The sequence below is a fragment of the Odontesthes bonariensis genome, chromosome 4 (genome assembly GCF_027942865.1).
Source record: "Odontesthes bonariensis isolate fOdoBon6 chromosome 4, fOdoBon6.hap1, whole genome shotgun sequence".
NCBI lineage: Eukaryota > Metazoa > Chordata > Actinopteri > Atheriniformes > Atherinopsidae > Odontesthes > Odontesthes bonariensis.
This window is the reverse complement of record NC_134509.1, coordinates 1,811,946-1,832,330: the sequence shown is the minus strand read 5'-3', so window position 1 is coordinate 1,832,330 and position 20,385 is coordinate 1,811,946. Positions and strand designations below refer to the sequence as shown.

General features: G+C 41.8%; 1 protein-coding gene across 1 annotated transcript in view; it reads left to right on the top strand.

The window, feature by feature from the left end:
* myo15ab (myosin XVAb) overlaps window positions 1–20,385 on the top strand; it is a 90,480-nt gene that overhangs the window by 52,843 nt on the left and 17,252 nt on the right. Inside the window, exons 54-64 of the mRNA XM_075462469.1 lie at window positions 68–183; window positions 279–397; window positions 5,922–6,063; window positions 6,166–6,277; window positions 6,354–6,428; window positions 9,327–9,532; window positions 9,612–9,730; window positions 12,493–12,562; window positions 12,655–12,727; window positions 13,007–13,080; window positions 14,394–14,476. Of these exons, the coding sequence (XP_075318584.1) occupies window positions 68–183; window positions 279–397; window positions 5,922–6,063; window positions 6,166–6,277; window positions 6,354–6,428; window positions 9,327–9,532; window positions 9,612–9,730; window positions 12,493–12,562; window positions 12,655–12,727; window positions 13,007–13,080; window positions 14,394–14,476 (1,189 nt within the window). The remainder of the gene's footprint in view (window positions 1–67; window positions 184–278; window positions 398–5,921; window positions 6,064–6,165; window positions 6,278–6,353; window positions 6,429–9,326; window positions 9,533–9,611; window positions 9,731–12,492; window positions 12,563–12,654; window positions 12,728–13,006; window positions 13,081–14,393; window positions 14,477–20,385) is intronic.

Below are 20,385 nucleotides of genomic sequence, written 5' to 3'. Positions count from 1 at the left end.
CGTATGCTCATATTCCAACACATCTTTCTGACATCCATGACTGTGTGTTTGCACGTGTGACTCGCAGCTCAGCACGGCGTTGAGCAGAACATGGATCCGGTGGAGGAGCATGTGAAGAAAACAGTTGTGACAGCAGCCAGGGAAACCTGGGAGATTTACTTTTCCCGACTCTTCCCCGCCTCGGTGAGAGTGGGGGGGCATTCACAGAGACTGTGACTGCTCAGTGTGTCGTTCCAGCTGTTAAGCCTCTGTTTGTGGATGTGTCTGTGTGAGTGCAGGGCGGTGTAGGAACAGGTGTGCAGGTGCTGTCGGTGTCACACAGCGGCATCAAATTGTTGAAGACCGTGAAAAGCAGCAACGCAGCTCCAGACTACTTCAGAGTCCTGCGACCGTACACGTACGCGCTGCTTTATCCTTATCATGCTGGTAGCCACTAAAGCACTGTGACTCAGTGGGGTCACATGGCACTGAAAGGATCGGATTATTGGCTAAATTACAATCAGACTGAGTTATTAAGTGCATGTAGACACCTTAATCTGACTATGAATCGGATCGGATCGTATTCAGACCCCGAGATAACTGGGTTGAAAGTCACTCTAAACCTGCTTGTAGACGCTGAAGCACGTGGTGAATCAGACTTTGCGTTCTGCGCATGCTCCAGATGTTTTCCCGGGGTCGTGACCCGGAAGTCAAAGGACATTACATTACATTACATTACGGTCATTTTGCAGACGCTTTTAACCAAAGTGACTTACAATAAGTGTGTTCTACATCGGTAGGCAAAAGAACTTCAGGTCACAAGAAATCATAAGTGCATTTCCTTCCAAAACCAAACAGCTAAGAGCAAAACTAGTGCTAGAGTAAGTGCGATAAGTTAGGTACCTAGACAGATGGGAAGACAATTTAGAAAACAAAGACAATTTAGGATTCAATATAAACACAAGAAACTTGTGCTAAAGAAAATAAAAAATTAAAATAAAATAAAGGACCAGACTCAGTGAATAATTCCCTACACTCCCTATTATATAGATCAGTGAGCAGTGCTGACCAACATATCATTGGGGTCATCAGGTGGGAACCTCCTTCCATCAGTGTTTCGTCTAGTTGGGCCCACGACACCTCCAGGAGGTTAGACAATGACCACTGGCGTCCCAGAGTCACCCCCCTAATGCCAGCCAACACTGCCCCTCACACCACAACCACCATAATCTACCTCAGCCTCTCACCAACTGCACACCAGTCACAGCGGGGTGGGGATGCAAACCCTGGTCCGGGTAGGGGAAGAAATAAAAGAGGTAAGAAAAGCAGAAATGGGATTCAAACCCTGGTTCGGGTAGGGGGTAATGAAAATATAGAGGGTGCCAGTAGTGAGACGATGACTGTGTTCGAAACCGCATACTACATACTACATACTTCCATACTGAATACTGCATACTGCATTCTGCATTCTGCATACTCCATACTACATACTTCCATACTTCCATACTACATACTGCATACTGCATACTACATACTACATACTTCCATACTACATACTTCCATACTGAATACTGCATACTGCATACTACATACTTCCATACTACATACTTCCATACTGCATACTACATACTTCCATACTGCATACTGCATACTGCATACTACATACTACATACTTCCATACTACATACTTCCATACTGCATACTACATACTACATACTTCCATACTGCATACTACATACTACATACTACATACTTCCATACTACATACTTCCATACTGAATACTGCATACTGCATACTACATACTACATACTTCCATACTACATACTTCCATACTGCATACTACATACTTCCATACTGCATACTGCATACTACATACTACATACTACATACTTCCATACTACATACTAAATACTACATACTTCCATACTGCATACTGCATACTACATACTGCATACTACATACTACATACTTCCATACTGCATACTACATACTTCCATACTGCATACTACATACTACATACTTCCATACTGCATACTGCATACTGCATACTACATACTACATACTGCATACTACATACTACATACTACATACTTCCATACTGCATACTGCATACTACATACTACATACTACATACTACATACTACATACTTCCATACTGCATACAACATACTACATATTTCCATACTGCATACTGCATACTACATACTGAATACTACATACTACATACTACATACTTCCATACTGCATACTGCATACTACATACTACATACTACATACTGCATACTGCATACTATATACTACATACTTCCATACTACATACTGCATACTACATACTACATACTTCCATACTGAATACTGCATACTGCATACTACATACTACATACTTCCATACTACATACTTCCATACTGCATACTACATACTTCCATACTACATACTGAATACTACATACTACATACTACATACTTCCATACTGCATACTGCATACTGCATACTACATACTACATACTTCCATACTACATACTTCCATACTGCATACTACATACTTCCATACTACATACTACATACTGAATACTACATACTACATACTACATACTTCCATACTGCATACAACATACTGCATACTGCATACTACATACTGAATACTACATACTTCCATACTGCATACTGCATACTACATACTACATACTTCCATACTGAATACTACATACTACATACTACATACTTCCATACTACATACTACATACTACATACTGCATACTACATACTACATACTACATACTTCCATACTACATACTACATACTACATACTATATACTTCCATACTGTATACTGCATACTACATACTGCATACTACATACTACATACTACATACTTCCATACTACATACTTCCATACTGAATACTGCATACTGCATACTACATACTTCCATACTACATACTACATACTACATACTATATACTTCCATACTGCATACTGCATACTACATACTGCATACTACATACTACATACTTCCATACTACATACTTCCATACTGAATACTACATACTACATACTACATACTTCCATACTGCATACAACATACTGCATACTGCATACTACATACTGAATACTACATACTACATACTTCCATACTTCCATACTGCATACTGCATACTACATACTACATACTACATACTTCCATACTGAATACTACATACTACATACTACATACTTCCATACTACATACTACATACTACATACTGCATACTACATACTACATACTACATACTACATACTTCCATACTACATACTACATACTACATACTATATACTTCCATACTGCATACTGCATACTACATACTGCATACTACATACTACATACTACATACTTCCATACTACATACTTCCATACTGCATACTGCATACTACATACTACATACTTCCATACTACATACTACATACTACATACTATATACTTCCATACTGCATACTGCATACTACATACTGCATACTACATACTACATACTACATACTTCCATACTACATACTTCCATACTGAATACTGCATACTGCATACTACATACTACATACTTCCATACTACATACTTCCATACTGCATACTACATACTTCCATACTTCCATACTGCATACTGCATACCGCATACTACATACTACATACTACATACTTCCATACTACATACTACATACTACATACTACATACTTCATACTACATACTGCATACTACATACTTCCATACTGCATACTGCATACTACATACTACATACTACATACTTCCATACTACATACTACATACTACATACTTCCATACTGCATACTGCATACTACATACTGCATACTACATACTACATACTTCCATACTGCATACTACATACTTCCATACTGCATACTACATACTACATACTTCCATACTGCATACTGCATACTGCATACTACATACTACATACTGCATACTACATACTACATACTACATACTTCCATACTGCATACTGCATACTACATACTACATACTACATACTACATACTACATACTTCCATACTGCATACAACATACTACATATTTCCATACTGCATACTGCATACTACATACTGAATACTACATACTACATACTACATACTTCCATACTGCATACTGCATACTACATACTACATACTACATACTGCATACTGCATACTATATACTACATACTTCCATACTACATACTGCATACTACATACTACATACTTCCATACTGAATACTGCATACTGCATACTACATACTACATACTTCCATACTACATACTTCCATACTGCATACTACATACTTCCATACTACATACTGAATACTACATACTACATACTACATACTTCCATACTGCATACTGCATACTGCATACTACATACTACATACTTCCATACTACATACTTCCATACTGCATACTACATACTTCCATACTACATACTACATACTGAATACTACATACTACATACTACATACTTCCATACTGCATACAACATACTGCATACTGCATACTACATACTGAATACTACATACTACATACTTCCATACTGCATACTGCATACTACATACTACATACTTCCATACTGAATACTACATACTACATACTACATACTTCCATACTACATACTACATACTACATACTGCATACTACATACTACATACTACATACTTCCATACTACATACTACATACTACATACTATATACTTCCATACTGCATACTGCATACTACATACTGCATACTACATACTACATACTACATACTTCCATACTACATACTTCCATACTGAATACTGCATACTGCATACTACATACTTCCATACTACATACTACATACTACATACTATATACTTCCATACTGCATACTGCATACTACATACTGCATACTACATACTACATACTTCCATACTACATACTTCCATACTGAATACTACATACTACATACTACATACTTCCATACTGCATACAACATACTGCATACTGCATACTACATACTGAATACTACATACTACATACTTCCATACTTCCATACTGCATACTGCATACTACATACTACATACTACATACTTCCATACTGAATACTACATACTACATACTACATACTTCCATACTACATACTACATACTACATACTGCATACTACATACTACATACTACATACTACATACTTCCATACTACATACTACATACTACATACTATATACTTCCATACTGCATACTGCATACTACATACTGCATACTACATACTACATACTACATACTTCCATACTACATACTTCCATACTGCATACTGCATACTACATACTACATACTTCCATACTACATACTACATACTACATACTATATACTTCCATACTGCATACTGCATACTACATACTGCATACTACATACTACATACTACATACTTCCATACTACATACTTCCATACTGAATACTGCATACTGCATACTACATACTACATACTTCCATACTACATACTTCCATACTGCATACTACATACTTCCATACTTCCATACTGCATACTGCATACTGCATACTACATACTACATACTACATACTTCCATACTACATACTACATACTACATACTACATACTTCATACTACATACTACATACTACATACTTCCATACTGCATACTGCATACTACATACTACATACTTCCATACTGCATACTACATACTACATACTTCCATACTGCATACTACATACTACATACTTCCATACTGCATACTACATACTACACACTTCCATACTGCATACTGCATACTACATACTACATACTGCATACTACATACTTCATTCACCGCCATATATCCAAGGAGAATTACCCTTGCTCAGCTCATTCTGATTGTAATTTAGCCAATAATCCAATTCTTTCAGTGCCATGTGACCCCACTGAGTGATGCTTAACCTGTGTAATCTCACATTTCTGCACCTTCTCAGTTACGCAGACATCCTGTTTGTGACCATCCCATCAGAGAACATGTTAGAGTTCAATCTGGCCAACGAGAAGCTGATCCTGTTCTCAGCCAAGGCATCGCAAGTCAAACATCTCGTAGACACGTTCATCAACGAGATCAAAAAGGTCAAACGCCCACAGGAGACGTGCAAAGATAAACAGCTCATCTGGGGTTTCTGGACCGGTTCAGCTCCATAATACTGTGGGGTCTTTCTCTTTGTTCCATAGGACTCAGACTATGTAGTCGCAGAACGTAACTTTGTGACAGACGACCGATCGATGCTCAGTTTTCATAAAGGTGACATCATCAGGCTGCAGGTTATGGACGGGCTGCAGAAAGGTGAGGCGCTGCTGTGGAGTGAGTGTTGATAGAGGGAGAATCTGTGCTCTGACACCGATAAATACTGTGTCCTCAGGTCACAGCTATGGCTGCGTGGTGAGGAAGAAGGTTGTGTTTCTGGAGGAACTTAAAAGAGACACTCAAGACTTCGGTGAGTTTTCAGATTCCTGGACTTTAATTACAAACGGACTGTGATTTTTGGTGACAGACGTGAACACGACAGCTTTGAAATGTAAGCCGGACTGTTTCTGTGCACCCTGGAGATGTTACGGTATTTTAAAGCCAAGGAAAAAAGCAGCCGTGACACTGACAGCGCCCACGGCGCTCTTTAAACACAATATTGAATCAGAAAATTATTTCCCAGATGGAAGGTGGCGAAGCAATTTGAAAAATATTGATTGATGTTCTTTCTTGAGGTCATAAAAGATGAAACAGGATCACAGATGTCACGTCAAACAGACCCTACAGAGAAAGCAAATCTGCACATACATTAGTGAGTTATTGTTCATGTGTTTGTTTGTTTTTCTTTGATCGCTGAAATGTGGAAATCCTCCATAAATGGATTCCAATGGGCACTCCCTGCTCAGCCTTTCATTTTGAATCCAACCTGCACCATTTAAAGGGACAGTTCGCCTCTTTTAACATGAAGCTGTATAACATCCCATATCAGCAACATCATTTCTGAACATCTTCTTACCCCCTGCTGCGTCCTGTGAGCAGAGTTCCAGCCTCGTTTTGGTGTTGATGAAGGTAGTCCGGCTAGTTGGCTGGGGTTTAAAAAATAAAGCGTTTTGCTTCTCAAAACAATATGCGTTCAACAGAGTAATACATTTGCATCACAAAATGGTTCTCCAGGAAAAAGTCAGAGCTCACAATCGCTTCGCCCTATTTTCTCTCCCTTCGTATCACTGCCTGCTGTGCAGACCGAAGTGCAGAGCGAGCAGTCCCCTGCTTCCGAGCAGCAAACACCGTAACAGGCGCGGCTGTCGGCAGGCGGCAGCAGGCAGTGATACGAAGGGAGAGAAAATAGGGCCAAGAGATTGTGAGGTCTGACTTTTTCCTGGAGAACCATTTTGTGATGCAAATGTATTAAGCCTGATTTAGACTCGGAAACCAGGTCGTCTGCGTGTGTGTCGCAGTTAACGCAGACACTACGCAGACACTACGCAGACACTCTGGTGCACCTCCTCAAAATTGTAACTCACCGCAGACAGTGCCGCAGACATCGCCGCAGGGAGGAGAGAAAGGAGGCCTCTGATTGGCTCCAGTAGTAGCAATATTTCTTCTATTTCTAGATCGATCAGCTGCATCTCAATCAAAGTGCGCATTCGTCCAGTCGCCATTGTTGTTGAATGACCTCCATAACCGTAACACCCACAATCCTAGCTTGTTCGTGATTGTCCCTCTTGCTTTGTTTGCGTGGGATTAACATAGCGCAGACAGCGCTTCAAGGCATAAATCAAAAATAACTGCGTCGTGTCTGCGACAAGCTCACTGCGACACACTGCTGCGAAGTATACACGAGCCTTTACTCTGTTGAACGCATATTGTTTGTTTTGAGAAGCAAGACGCTTTATTTTCTAAACCCCAGCCAACTAGCCGGACTACCTTCATCAACACCAAAACGAGGCTGGAACTCTGCTCACAGGACGCAGCAGGGGGTAAGAAGATGTTCAGAAATGATGTTGCTGATATGGGATGTCATACAGCTTCATGTCAGAAGAGGCGAACTGTCCCTTTAAGTCATTTAGCTCTGGCTGCCTCTCTAGTCGGTAACATTGAAACTTCTACTGGTCAACGAACATCTGAAGGTGTCCTGGAGTCTCTTTGACCTTACCAGAGGATCCTTTGGGCCCTGTGGGCTGTGGAGAGGCTCTCCTTGGATCGGGCTTGCGTCCCACAGATCAGATCCCATCAGATTGGTATCTGCAGAGTTTAGAGATCAGGGGAACACCTCAGGCTCTATGACATGCTTTTTAGCCCCTCCTGTGCAGTTTCTGCCAGGCTCAGTGCTGTCTGAGCCTGGCAGAAACTGCTCATTAGGGGAGACAGCTGTGGGCTGTGGTTGGTCTGCAGAAATGTTTAGGTAGATGTCAAAGTGAGTCTCAGGATGCAGGTTTTCCCAGCAGAACGTTTCAATGGACCAAGATGAAAAGTGTTGCTCACTGTAAGTGGTTTTAATGTTACGGCTGATTGGTGCATACCTCAGTATGAATGGACGATGTCAGCTGGATGAGACATCAAACATTTCCCATAAAACCCACGGCTTTTGGGAAAGTTGGTTCATAGGTAACGATGCGAGGACTTAAAGCCTGCTGGAGGACAAAAAGCTGGAAAGCTACTTAAATAGCCTGAGGCTGCCCAGCAGAACAAGCTGAGAATAAGAGGTGAGTTTTCTCTGTGCTGACAGCAGTATCTGTAGCTGCGTAATGTGCCGGGTTATCTGTGCAGCAGCAGAGGACTGCTCAGTCTTTCACATGAGAAGAGGTGTGCAGATAATGATCTCACCTCCTGTTATAATAATAATAATAATGATAATAATAATTATTTATATAGCACCTTTCATACACAAAATGTAGCTCAAAGTGCTTTACAAATAAGATCAATATACAAAGTAAAATAAGTACAAGAATAACAAAATAGAGTACAATAGAACATGTTACTCGGGGGGGATATAAATTAAAGATAAAGTACTAAAAATAGAAAAATGAATTTACCAGTAAAATAGAGAAACAATTAATGTAATATATAAATAGTAATAATAATAATAATAATATAATTTATAAAACTAGTAGAAGGCGAGAGTGTATAAATGTGTTTTTAGCTGCTTTTTAAAGTTTGTAATATTTTAAAGTTTGTAATATCTGTTGACTGACAAATATACACTGGTAGAGAGCTCCAGATTTTTGGTGCATAAAAACAGAAAGCAGCTTCACCCGTCTTTTTATATTTTGTTAGAGGAGAGGCACACAGTGATGGGAAAGGTGGTTCAGTCAGCTGGTGTGTAACTACCGGTCGTAATCCCTCAGTTCTGTTTGTTCTGCACCAGGTTGGAAGTTTGGTGCCGTGTTCGGCCGCTCGGGGGCGTTCCCGGGCGAGTGCGTCCGTCCCGTCGCTCCTCCGGACTTCCTGTCGCTGCCGTTGGATCGAAAGGCCGAGCCTCGTGGTGGAGCGGGACAGTTCGCCGTGCCGTCAGCTGTCGCTGTCGCCGTGGCGTCCACCATGGCTGCACACGAGATAGATCAAACCATTGAGGTTCACACTCACACTCACTCAGTCTGTCATAATCACTTCTTTTTTTTTGTTTTTTTTATCATCACTGTTTGCCTTTCAGAGAGTTTCCCTTGATGGATTTTCTGATGGAGAACTGGATGAGAGGGCCCTGCAGGACACTAAATATGACATGTTGGAGTTTGCCAAGAAGTTCTTCAGACAAGCACCCAGCGGGAAGGGGTGAGACCCAAACACATGTTTTACATCCTGTGGTAGAGAATAATCAACTACATTTATCCAACTTCTGTATTAAAGTACGGTTTACGGATACCCCTTCACTTACTTTTATTTTAGTCCCATTCATTTCCCCATTCCAAATCTTTATACCTTATTATCACTGCAGCAGTAACCACAGCCTCCCAAATATTGTTCAAGGACTTGTATCATCTTTCCTTACTGTAAAGAGAAGAGCCCACAAGTCCCAGATAGAAATGAACACCGGTGAGGAAGGAATCGGCTCTTATTCGGTCACCTCAATGCCTGTTAGGCTTCTTATTAGTCCGTTTTGGTTGGATGCCTGTGATGGAGAATCCTCCTGCATAAAGACTGCAAAAGAACAGAATTACTCCCAGAAACTGTAAGCGGGTTAGAAAGTCGATTTTCAGTCCGTCAACTAGGGCTGTAGCGGTACACGAATCTCACGATACGATACGATACACGATATTCAGCCAACGATACAATTCAATACGATTCAATACAATTCGATATGATTTGATATGATTCTATACGATTTGATACGATACACGATATTCAGCCAACGATTCGATTCGATATGATATTCAGCCAACAATTCGATGCGATTCGATACGATATTCAGCCAACAATTCGATACGATACACGATATTCAGCCAACGATACAATTCAATACGATTCAATACAATTCGATATGATTTGATATGATTCTATACGATTTGATACGATACACGATATTCAGCCAACGATTCGATTCGATATGATATTCAGCCAACAATTCGATGCGATTCGATACGATATTCAGCCAACGATTTGATACGATTCGATACAATTCGATGTGATTAGATACGATTCGATACACGATATTCAGCCAACGATTTGATACGATTCGATACAATTCGATGCGATTCGATACGATTCAATACGATTCGATATGATTCGATACACGATATTCAGCCAACGATACGATTCGATACGATACGATTCGATATGATACACGCTATACAGCCAACGATTCGATACGATTCTATACGATGCGATACGATTCGATACAATACGATTCTATACGATACGATTCGATCCGATGCGATACGATTCGACACGATATTCAGCCAACGATACGATACAATGCGATACGATACGATTCGATACGATTCGATACACTTGCGTCATTTTCTGGGGGGAAAAATTGACAGCGTGATTTGACATGAATCGTCGCTGATTGGACCGGTGGTCCGACCTTTGAACCGGAAGGACAACACCGCCAGACAAACGGAAAGAAACGAACATGTCACAAACGTGAGAGCTGTGTACTTTATACAACATTTTTATCAACTAATTTATCACTGTTTTGTAGAATGCGACCCCCTGGCATTGTATTGTATTACCTTAATGTTCTGTGTTTTCACTTATTGGAACGTCTGACTTTTCAAGAAAGTTTGCTTTAAAATAAATTTAAAAATTTAAAAATGTATCAGGTAGTTCATATTAAAAGTTCAGCTGTTTCAGGCTTGTTTCACCCGTGTGGACAGATGTTTCACAGTGTTTGACTTTCAGTTTCATATCTTTCTTCCTGCTTGAGGTAACGAAGCTTCCTCACACTTATTGCACTCGTTGATCTCAGGTGTGAATAATTCAGGTCACCTCTTCCTTCGTTACACAGATACACATCACTCGTAAATGATTAAATCCAGTTTCAAGTTGAAATATGTGCACATAAACTGATATTGGGACAGAATACAAACTTCTCACTGCATAGTTTACTTGTTTCACAGATTCTAACCTTCCATTCAAAACATTTATCACCAGTAGGCTGCAGTACAGCGTCTTAAAGTCCTAAAGTACAATAATATGTCAAAGCATAAATTATAAAGACTGTGAGGGACCGAGCTGGTCAAACACGAGGACACAGAAATAATTTTCAAGAAAAATGGGTTTATAACCCAAAAAAAAAAACTTTAAACAATAATTGCAGGGCCCTTAAAAGAGGTCAAATGAGGAAACTAAACTCAAAGCCAAAAATCAAGGTTTTAACATAAATTAACCTCAAGCTAACGGTTCAAAAGCAAACAAAACTGACCTGACACACAACAAACAAAGGGGACTTAAATATTGGCTGATCAGACCATAGTGACACCAAGGAAGAGGGAAGGGAAACATCAACACAAATTTAACTAACAAAAGTAACTAAACACAGTTAGCTTAAGAATCAGCTTAAATGCCTAATAACTAAACAAAGTTAAAAAAATAAGCAAATCACAAAAGCAAAGAGAACTGATACAAAAATTAAAATGAAGACTCCATAGTCTTCCCCCCTCTAGATGGTATCACCCAATCAATCTGGGATTGGAGGGTGCCAGCCAGAGTCCGAGGTACTCCCCCACAGCACCAACAAAAGAAAGAACAACAAATGAAATATTTGACTAAATTAAACATACAAAAGCTAACTAAATGTGTGCGCTACAAATAGAACTAATGCATTTTAATATCAAATGAAAATAAACAACCTACCATAAACGTGTATCTGTAAACTCAAAATGAAAAAGTGTTGGTGTGTGAGGTTACCGACCGTGTGGCTGCAGGTGTGGCCATCACAAAGACACTGACGGGTGCCAATCTGCACATAATACAGTCCAAAGTACTTCTTTACCTCCATTAAACTGTCATTTTAATGCAGGATGTTCACTTATAAGTTATATTGTTCCATAATCAAATCATTTACGACATAAATCTACTGATTCTGTTCTCAGGGATTCTTTGAAGGGCAAAAGCAAGAACAGAGACCCCAGGGAGCCCACTGAAATGATCAAGTTTTCCAAGGTGCCTCCTCCTTGGCTTCATCTTCTCAGAGCAGTGTGAGTGCAGCGACTTGTTCAGATTACCTTTATCCTAAAGGATTTCGTCCTCTGCAGACTCCTCTGACCGAGTCTCTGATAGAGTTCACGGACCCGGCCATGAACAGAGTGGCAGCTGATCTCTTCCTGTGTAAGTTCTTACCTTTTCTCATCTCTCCTCCATCTTCTTTATCCTCTAGTTCAACTTGGACTCAGCTTCATGCTCTTTGATCACAGTATTTTACCTCGAGCCTTTATCTCTCTTAAGCCCCTGGAGAAAATGGTATCTTTATTTTTGTGATATGGAGCCGTATAAATAAAATTGACTTCAGCCAATAGATTTAAAGCAATCAAAGGATTTATTTCTTTGTATTTCTGTATGTGTTGTTAACATGTGTGTGCATATGTCCTGGTTGTGCATACTGTGTAGCCATCATGCGCTTCATGGGTGACTCTCCACCGAGGGCTCTGGCAGAACACGAAATGGTCGGCACGTTCCTCAAGGTAAACGTGCTCCTTCATATTTCTTTAACTATCATTTTATTCCAGCAGTTTGCTAATTTACTGTATATGTACACTAATAGATTGTAAGTATAACGCCGCATTTTACTGCTGTCACTATGCCGATGAATGTCTTGGTATTTTGAAGTCAGACGTAAACATATTTAGTGATTATTTGGAGATAGAGAATGATACGTGAAACTGGACTGGACTAGATTATTTATATCTGAAGCATTTGAAGTTTCTCAGAAGATCAGACGGCCTCTTCTCATTGGATAAATCATCTCACTCTTTTCAACAGGTAGATTTGATTGGTACAGGACTGGTAGCACCATGCTGCTGCACTCCTTAAAGAAGAAGTCAGGATGTGTAATCACGTTATTCAAAGTCAGCCTTTAAGTGATGAATATGACTGAAGCAACAAAGCCACTCTTGGTGAAATTGGTGAACCTTAAACTAACTTAACTTTTGTAGCTGCTAACGTACAAAAGCTCAGACAGTTTAATTGGTTTAACTAGTTTTGTTCGTTTGTTTACCAGCTAGCTATTGATAGCAGTAAAAGAGGAAAGTGGATTGTAGTACACAATAAATCCCAAAATAGTGTGTATTGTTTAAACTGTGTAGACCTAACAGAAATTAGAGCTGCTTCCAACTCAAAGCAGATTTAAACTCCTCTCAGCTACACAGTTAATTCAAATTCTGTGATTTTCCTGACTATTTGGAATGTTAACATTGTGTAAATATGTACCACCACATGAAACTGCATGTTTTATAGCCATCTGACAGGAGATGAGCAGGTCAGTGACAAAGGGGAGAGGTCAAATGAAAGATACGTCAGCACTTACTCCTCTTTTTCTGCTGTTTCTCCTGAATTATTTTCCCCGGTTTCATTTTCGCCATAGATGTCGCAGATTACATGTGTGTGCCTGACGTTCATCAAACAGTGCAGCAACCTTTGGTGCAGTTCCTGATCCACCGCCTGCCGAACTGATAGTATTTTAGAGAATCGAGTGTTAAGCAGAAGTTTGTCTCTATTTTATTGCACATTTGGCCTCGTGATTTTCATATAATATAATGGGGTACTTACAAGGTAATGCCATATGTTGCTGAGAGCCCATTAAGTGTGATAAGATGCCTCTGGTCATTTTGGAGTTCCACTGAGACCCTCGAGAGTTTTTATAGGCTCTCTATAACTAGACTGTATAGGTTTTATAGTTACAGTCTAAAATTTACACCTTCTGGCAAAACACGGAGGACCTCCAAGGAAAATCTGTGGTGCTGTGATATGTGATACTGAACATATTTGTGTTCATCAGCTGATAGGAGAGTTCACCTTAATGAGGGATGAGGCTTACTGCCAGCTCCTCAAGCAGCTTACTGCCAACACCAGCTCCAGACCGTAAGTCTGCCGGCTGCACACTAACCCTGTGCACATCACACATGTGCACATCACGCATGTGCACATCCCACACTAACCATGTGCACATCACACACTAACCATGTGCACATCACACACTAACCCTGTGCACATCACACACTAACCCTGTGCACATCACACATGTGCACATCCCACACTAACCATGTGCACATCACACACTAACCATGTGCACATCACACACTAACCCTGTGCACATCACACACTAACCCTGTGCACATCACACACTAACCATGTGCACATCACACACTAACCATATGCACATCACACACTAACCATGTGCACATCACACACTAACCCTGTGCACATCACACACTAACCATGTGCACATCACACACTAACCCTGTGCACATCACACACTAACCCTGTGCACATCACACACTAACCCTGTGCACATCACACACTAACCATGTGCACATCACACACTAACCATGTGCACATCACACACTAACCCTGTGCACATCATACACTAACCATGTGCACATCACACACTAACCATGTGCACATCACACACTAACCATGTGCACATCACACACTAACCATGTGCACTTTACACACTAACCATGTGCACATCACACACTAACCATGTGCACATCACACACTAACCATGTGCACATTACACACTAACCATGTGCACATCACACACTAACCATGTGCACATCACACTCTAACCATGTGCACATCACACACTAACCCTGTGCACATCACACACTAACCCTGTGCACATCACACACTAACCCTGTGCACATCACACACTAACCATGTGCACATTACACACTAACCATGTGCACATTACACACTAACCATGTGCACATCACACACTAACCATGTGCACATCACACACTAACCATGTGCACATCACACACTAACCATGTGCACATCACACACTAACCATGTGCACATCACACACTAACCCTGTGCACATCACACACTAACCCTGTGCACATCACACACTAACCCTGTGCACATCACACACTAACCCTGTGCACATCACACACTAACTCTGTGCACATTACACACTAACCCTGTGCACATCACACACTAACCCTGTGCACATCACACACTAACCCTGTGGACATCACACACTAACCCTGTGGACATCACACACTAACCCTGTGCACATTACACACTAACCATGTGCACATCACACACTAACTCTGTGCACATTACACACTAACCCTGTGCACATCACACACTAACCCTGTGGACATCACACACTAACCCTGTGCACATCACACACTAACCCTGTGGACATCACACACTAACCATGTGCACATCACACACTAACTCTGTGCACATTACACACTAACCATGTGCACTTTACACACTAACCATGTGCACATCACACACTAACCATGTGCACATCACACACTAACCATGTGCACATTACACACTAACCATGTGCACATCACACACTAACCATGTGCACATCACACACTAACCATGTGCACATCACACACTAACCCTGTGCACATCACACACTAACCATGTGCACATTACACACTAACCATGTGCACATCACACACTAACCATGTGCACATTACACACTAACCATGTGCACATCACACACTAACCATGTGCACATCACACACTAATCCTGTGCACATTACACACTAACTATGTGCACATCACACTCTAACCATGTGCACATCACACACTAACCATGTGCACATCACACACTAATCCTGTGCACATTACACACTAACTATGTGCACATCACACTCTAACCATGTGCACATCAATCACACTAACTATGTGCACATTACACACTAACCATGTGCACATCACACACTAACCATGTGCACATCACACACTAATCCTGTGCACATTACACACTAACCATGTGCACATCACACTCTAACCATGTGCACATCACACACTAACCCTGTGCACATCACACACTAACCATGTGCACATCACACACTAACCCTGTGCACATCACACACTAACCATGTGCACATTACACACTAACCCTGTGCACATCACACACTAACCATGTGCACGTCACACACTAACCATGTGCACATCACACACTAACCATGTGCACATCACACACTAACCCTGTGCACATCACACACTAACTCTGTGCACATTACACACTAACAATGTGCACATCACACACTAACCATGTGCACATCACACACTAACCCTGTGCACATCACACACTAACCATGAGCACATCACACACTAACCCTGTGCACATCACAAACTAACCATGTGCACATCACACACTAACCATGTGCACATCACACACTAACCATGTGCACATCACACACTAACCGTGTGCACATCACACACTAACCATGTGCACATCACACACTAACCATGTGCACATCACACACTAACCATGTGCACATCACACACTAACCCTGTGCACATCACACACTAACCATGTGCACATCACACACTAACCATGTGCACATCACACACTAACCATGTGCACATTACACACTAACCCTGTGCACATCACACACTAACCATGTGCACATCACACACTAACCATATGCACATCACACACTAACCATGTGCACATCACACACTAACCCTGTGCACATCACACACTAACCATGTGCACATCACACACTAACCATGTGCACATCACACACTAACCATGTGCACATCACACACTAACCATGTGCACATCACACACTAACCATGTGCACATCACACACTAACCATGTGCACTTTACACACTAACCATGTGCACATCACACACTAACCATGTGCACATCACACACTAACCATGTGCACATTACACACTAACCATGTGCACATCACACACTAACCATGTGCACATCACACTCTAACCATGTGCACATCACACACTAACCCTGTGCACATCACACACTAACCCTGTGCACATCACACACTAACCATGTGCACATCACACACTAACCATGTGCACATCACACACTAACCCTGTGCACATCACACTCTAACTCTGTGCACATCACACACTAACCCTGTGGACATCACACACTAACCCTGTGGACATCACACACTAACCATGTGCACATTACACACTAACCATGTGCACATTACACACTAACCATGTGCACATCACACACTAACTCTGTGCACATTACACACTAACTCTGTGCACATTACACACTAACCATGTGCACATCACACACTAACCATATGCACATCACACACTAACCATGTGCACATCACACACTAACCCTGTGCACATCACACACTAACCCTGTGCACATCACACACTAACCCTGTGGACATCACACACTAACCATGTGCACATCACACACTAACCCTGTGCACATCACACACTAACCCTGTGCACATCACACACTAACCCTGTGCACATCACACACTAACCCTGTGCACATCACACACTAACCATGTGCACATCACACACTAACTCTGTGCACATCACACACTAACCCTGTGCACATCACACACTAACCCTGTGCACATTACACACTAACCATGTGCACATCACACACTAACCATGTGCACATCACACACTAACCCTGTGCACATCACACACTAACCCTGTGCACATCACACACTAACCCTGTGCACATCACACACTAACCATGTGCACATCACACACTAACTCTGTGCACATCACACACTAACCCTGTGCACATCACACACTAACCCTGTGGACATCACACACTAACCATGTGCACATCACACACTAACCATGTGCACATCACACACTAACCCTGTGGACATCACACACTAACCATGTGCACATCACACACTAACCATGTGCACATCACACACTAACCCTGTGCACATCACACACTAACCATGTGCACATCACACACTAACCCTGTGGACATCACACACTAACCATGTGCACATCACACACTAACCCTGTGCACATCACACACTAACCATGTGCACATCACACACTAACCCTGTGCACATCACACACTAACCCTGTGGACATCACACACTAACCATGTGCACATCACACACTAACCCTGTGCACATCACACACTAACCATGTGCACATCACACACTAACCCTGTGGACATCACACACTAACCATGTGCACATCACACACTAACCCTGTGCACATCACACACTAACCATGTGCACATCACACACTAACCCTGTGGACATCACACACTAACCATGTGCACATCACACACTAACCATGTGCACATCACACACTAACCCTGTGGACATCACACACTAACCCTGTGCACATCACACACTAACCCTGTGGACATCACACACTAACCATGTGCACATCACACACTAACCATGTGCACATCACACACTAACCCTGTGGACATCACACACTAACCATGTGCACATCACACACTAACCATGTGCACATCACACACTAACCCTGTGGACATCACACACTAACCCTGTGCACATCACACACTAACCCTGTGGACATCACACACTAACCCTGTGCACATCACACACTAACCCTGTGGACATCACACACTAACCATGTGCACATCACACACTAACCATGTGCACATCACACACTAACCATGTGCACATCACACACTAACCATGTGCACATCACACACTAACCATGTGCACATCACACACTAACCATGTGCACATCACACACTAACCATGTGCACTTTACACACTAACCATGTGCACATCACACACTAACCATGTGCACATCACACACTAACCATGTGCACATTACACACTAACCATGTGCACATCACACACTAACCATGTGCACATCACACTCTAACCATGTGCACATCACACACTAACCCTGTGCACATCACACACTAACCCTGTGCACATCACACACTAACCATGTGCACATCACACACTAACCATGTGCACATCACACACTAACCCTGTGCACATCACACTCTAACTCTGTGCACATCACACACTAACCCTGTGGACATCACACACTAACCCTGTGCACATTACACACTAACCATGTGCACATCACACACTAACTCTGTGCACATTACACACTAACTCTGTGCACATTACACACTAACCATGTGCACATCACACACTAACCATATGCACATCACACACTAACCATGTGCACATCACACACTAACCCTGTGCACATCACACACTAACCCTGTGCACATCACACACTAACCCTGTGGACATCACACACTAACCATGTGCACATCACACACTAACCCTGTGCACATCACACACTAACCCTGTGCACATCACACACTAACCCTGTGCACATCACACACTAACCCTGTGCACATCACACACTAACCATGTGCACATCACACACTAACTCTGTGCACATCACACACTAACCCTGTGCACATCACACACTAACCCTGTGCACATTACACACTAACCATGTGCACATCACACACTAACCATGTGCACATCACACACTAACCCTGTGCACATCACACACTAACCCTGTGCACATCACACACTAACCCTGTGCACATCACACACTAACCATGTGCACATCACACACTAACTCTGTGCACATCACACACTAACCCTGTGCACATCACACACTAACCCTGTGGACATCACACACTAACCATGTGCACATCACACACTAACCATGTGCACATCACACACTAACCCTGTGGACATCACACACTAACCATGTGCACATCACACACTAACCATGTGCACATCACACACTAACCCTGTGCACATCACACACTAACCATGTGCACATCACACACTAACCCTGTGGACATCACACACTAACCATGTGCACATCACACACTAACCATGTGCACATCACACACTAACCATGTGGACATCACACACTAACCATGTGCACATCACACACTAACCCTGTGCACATCACACACTAACCATGTGCACATCACACACTAACCCTGTGGACATCACACACTAACCATGTGCACATCACACACTAACCATGTGCACATCACACACTAACCCTGTGG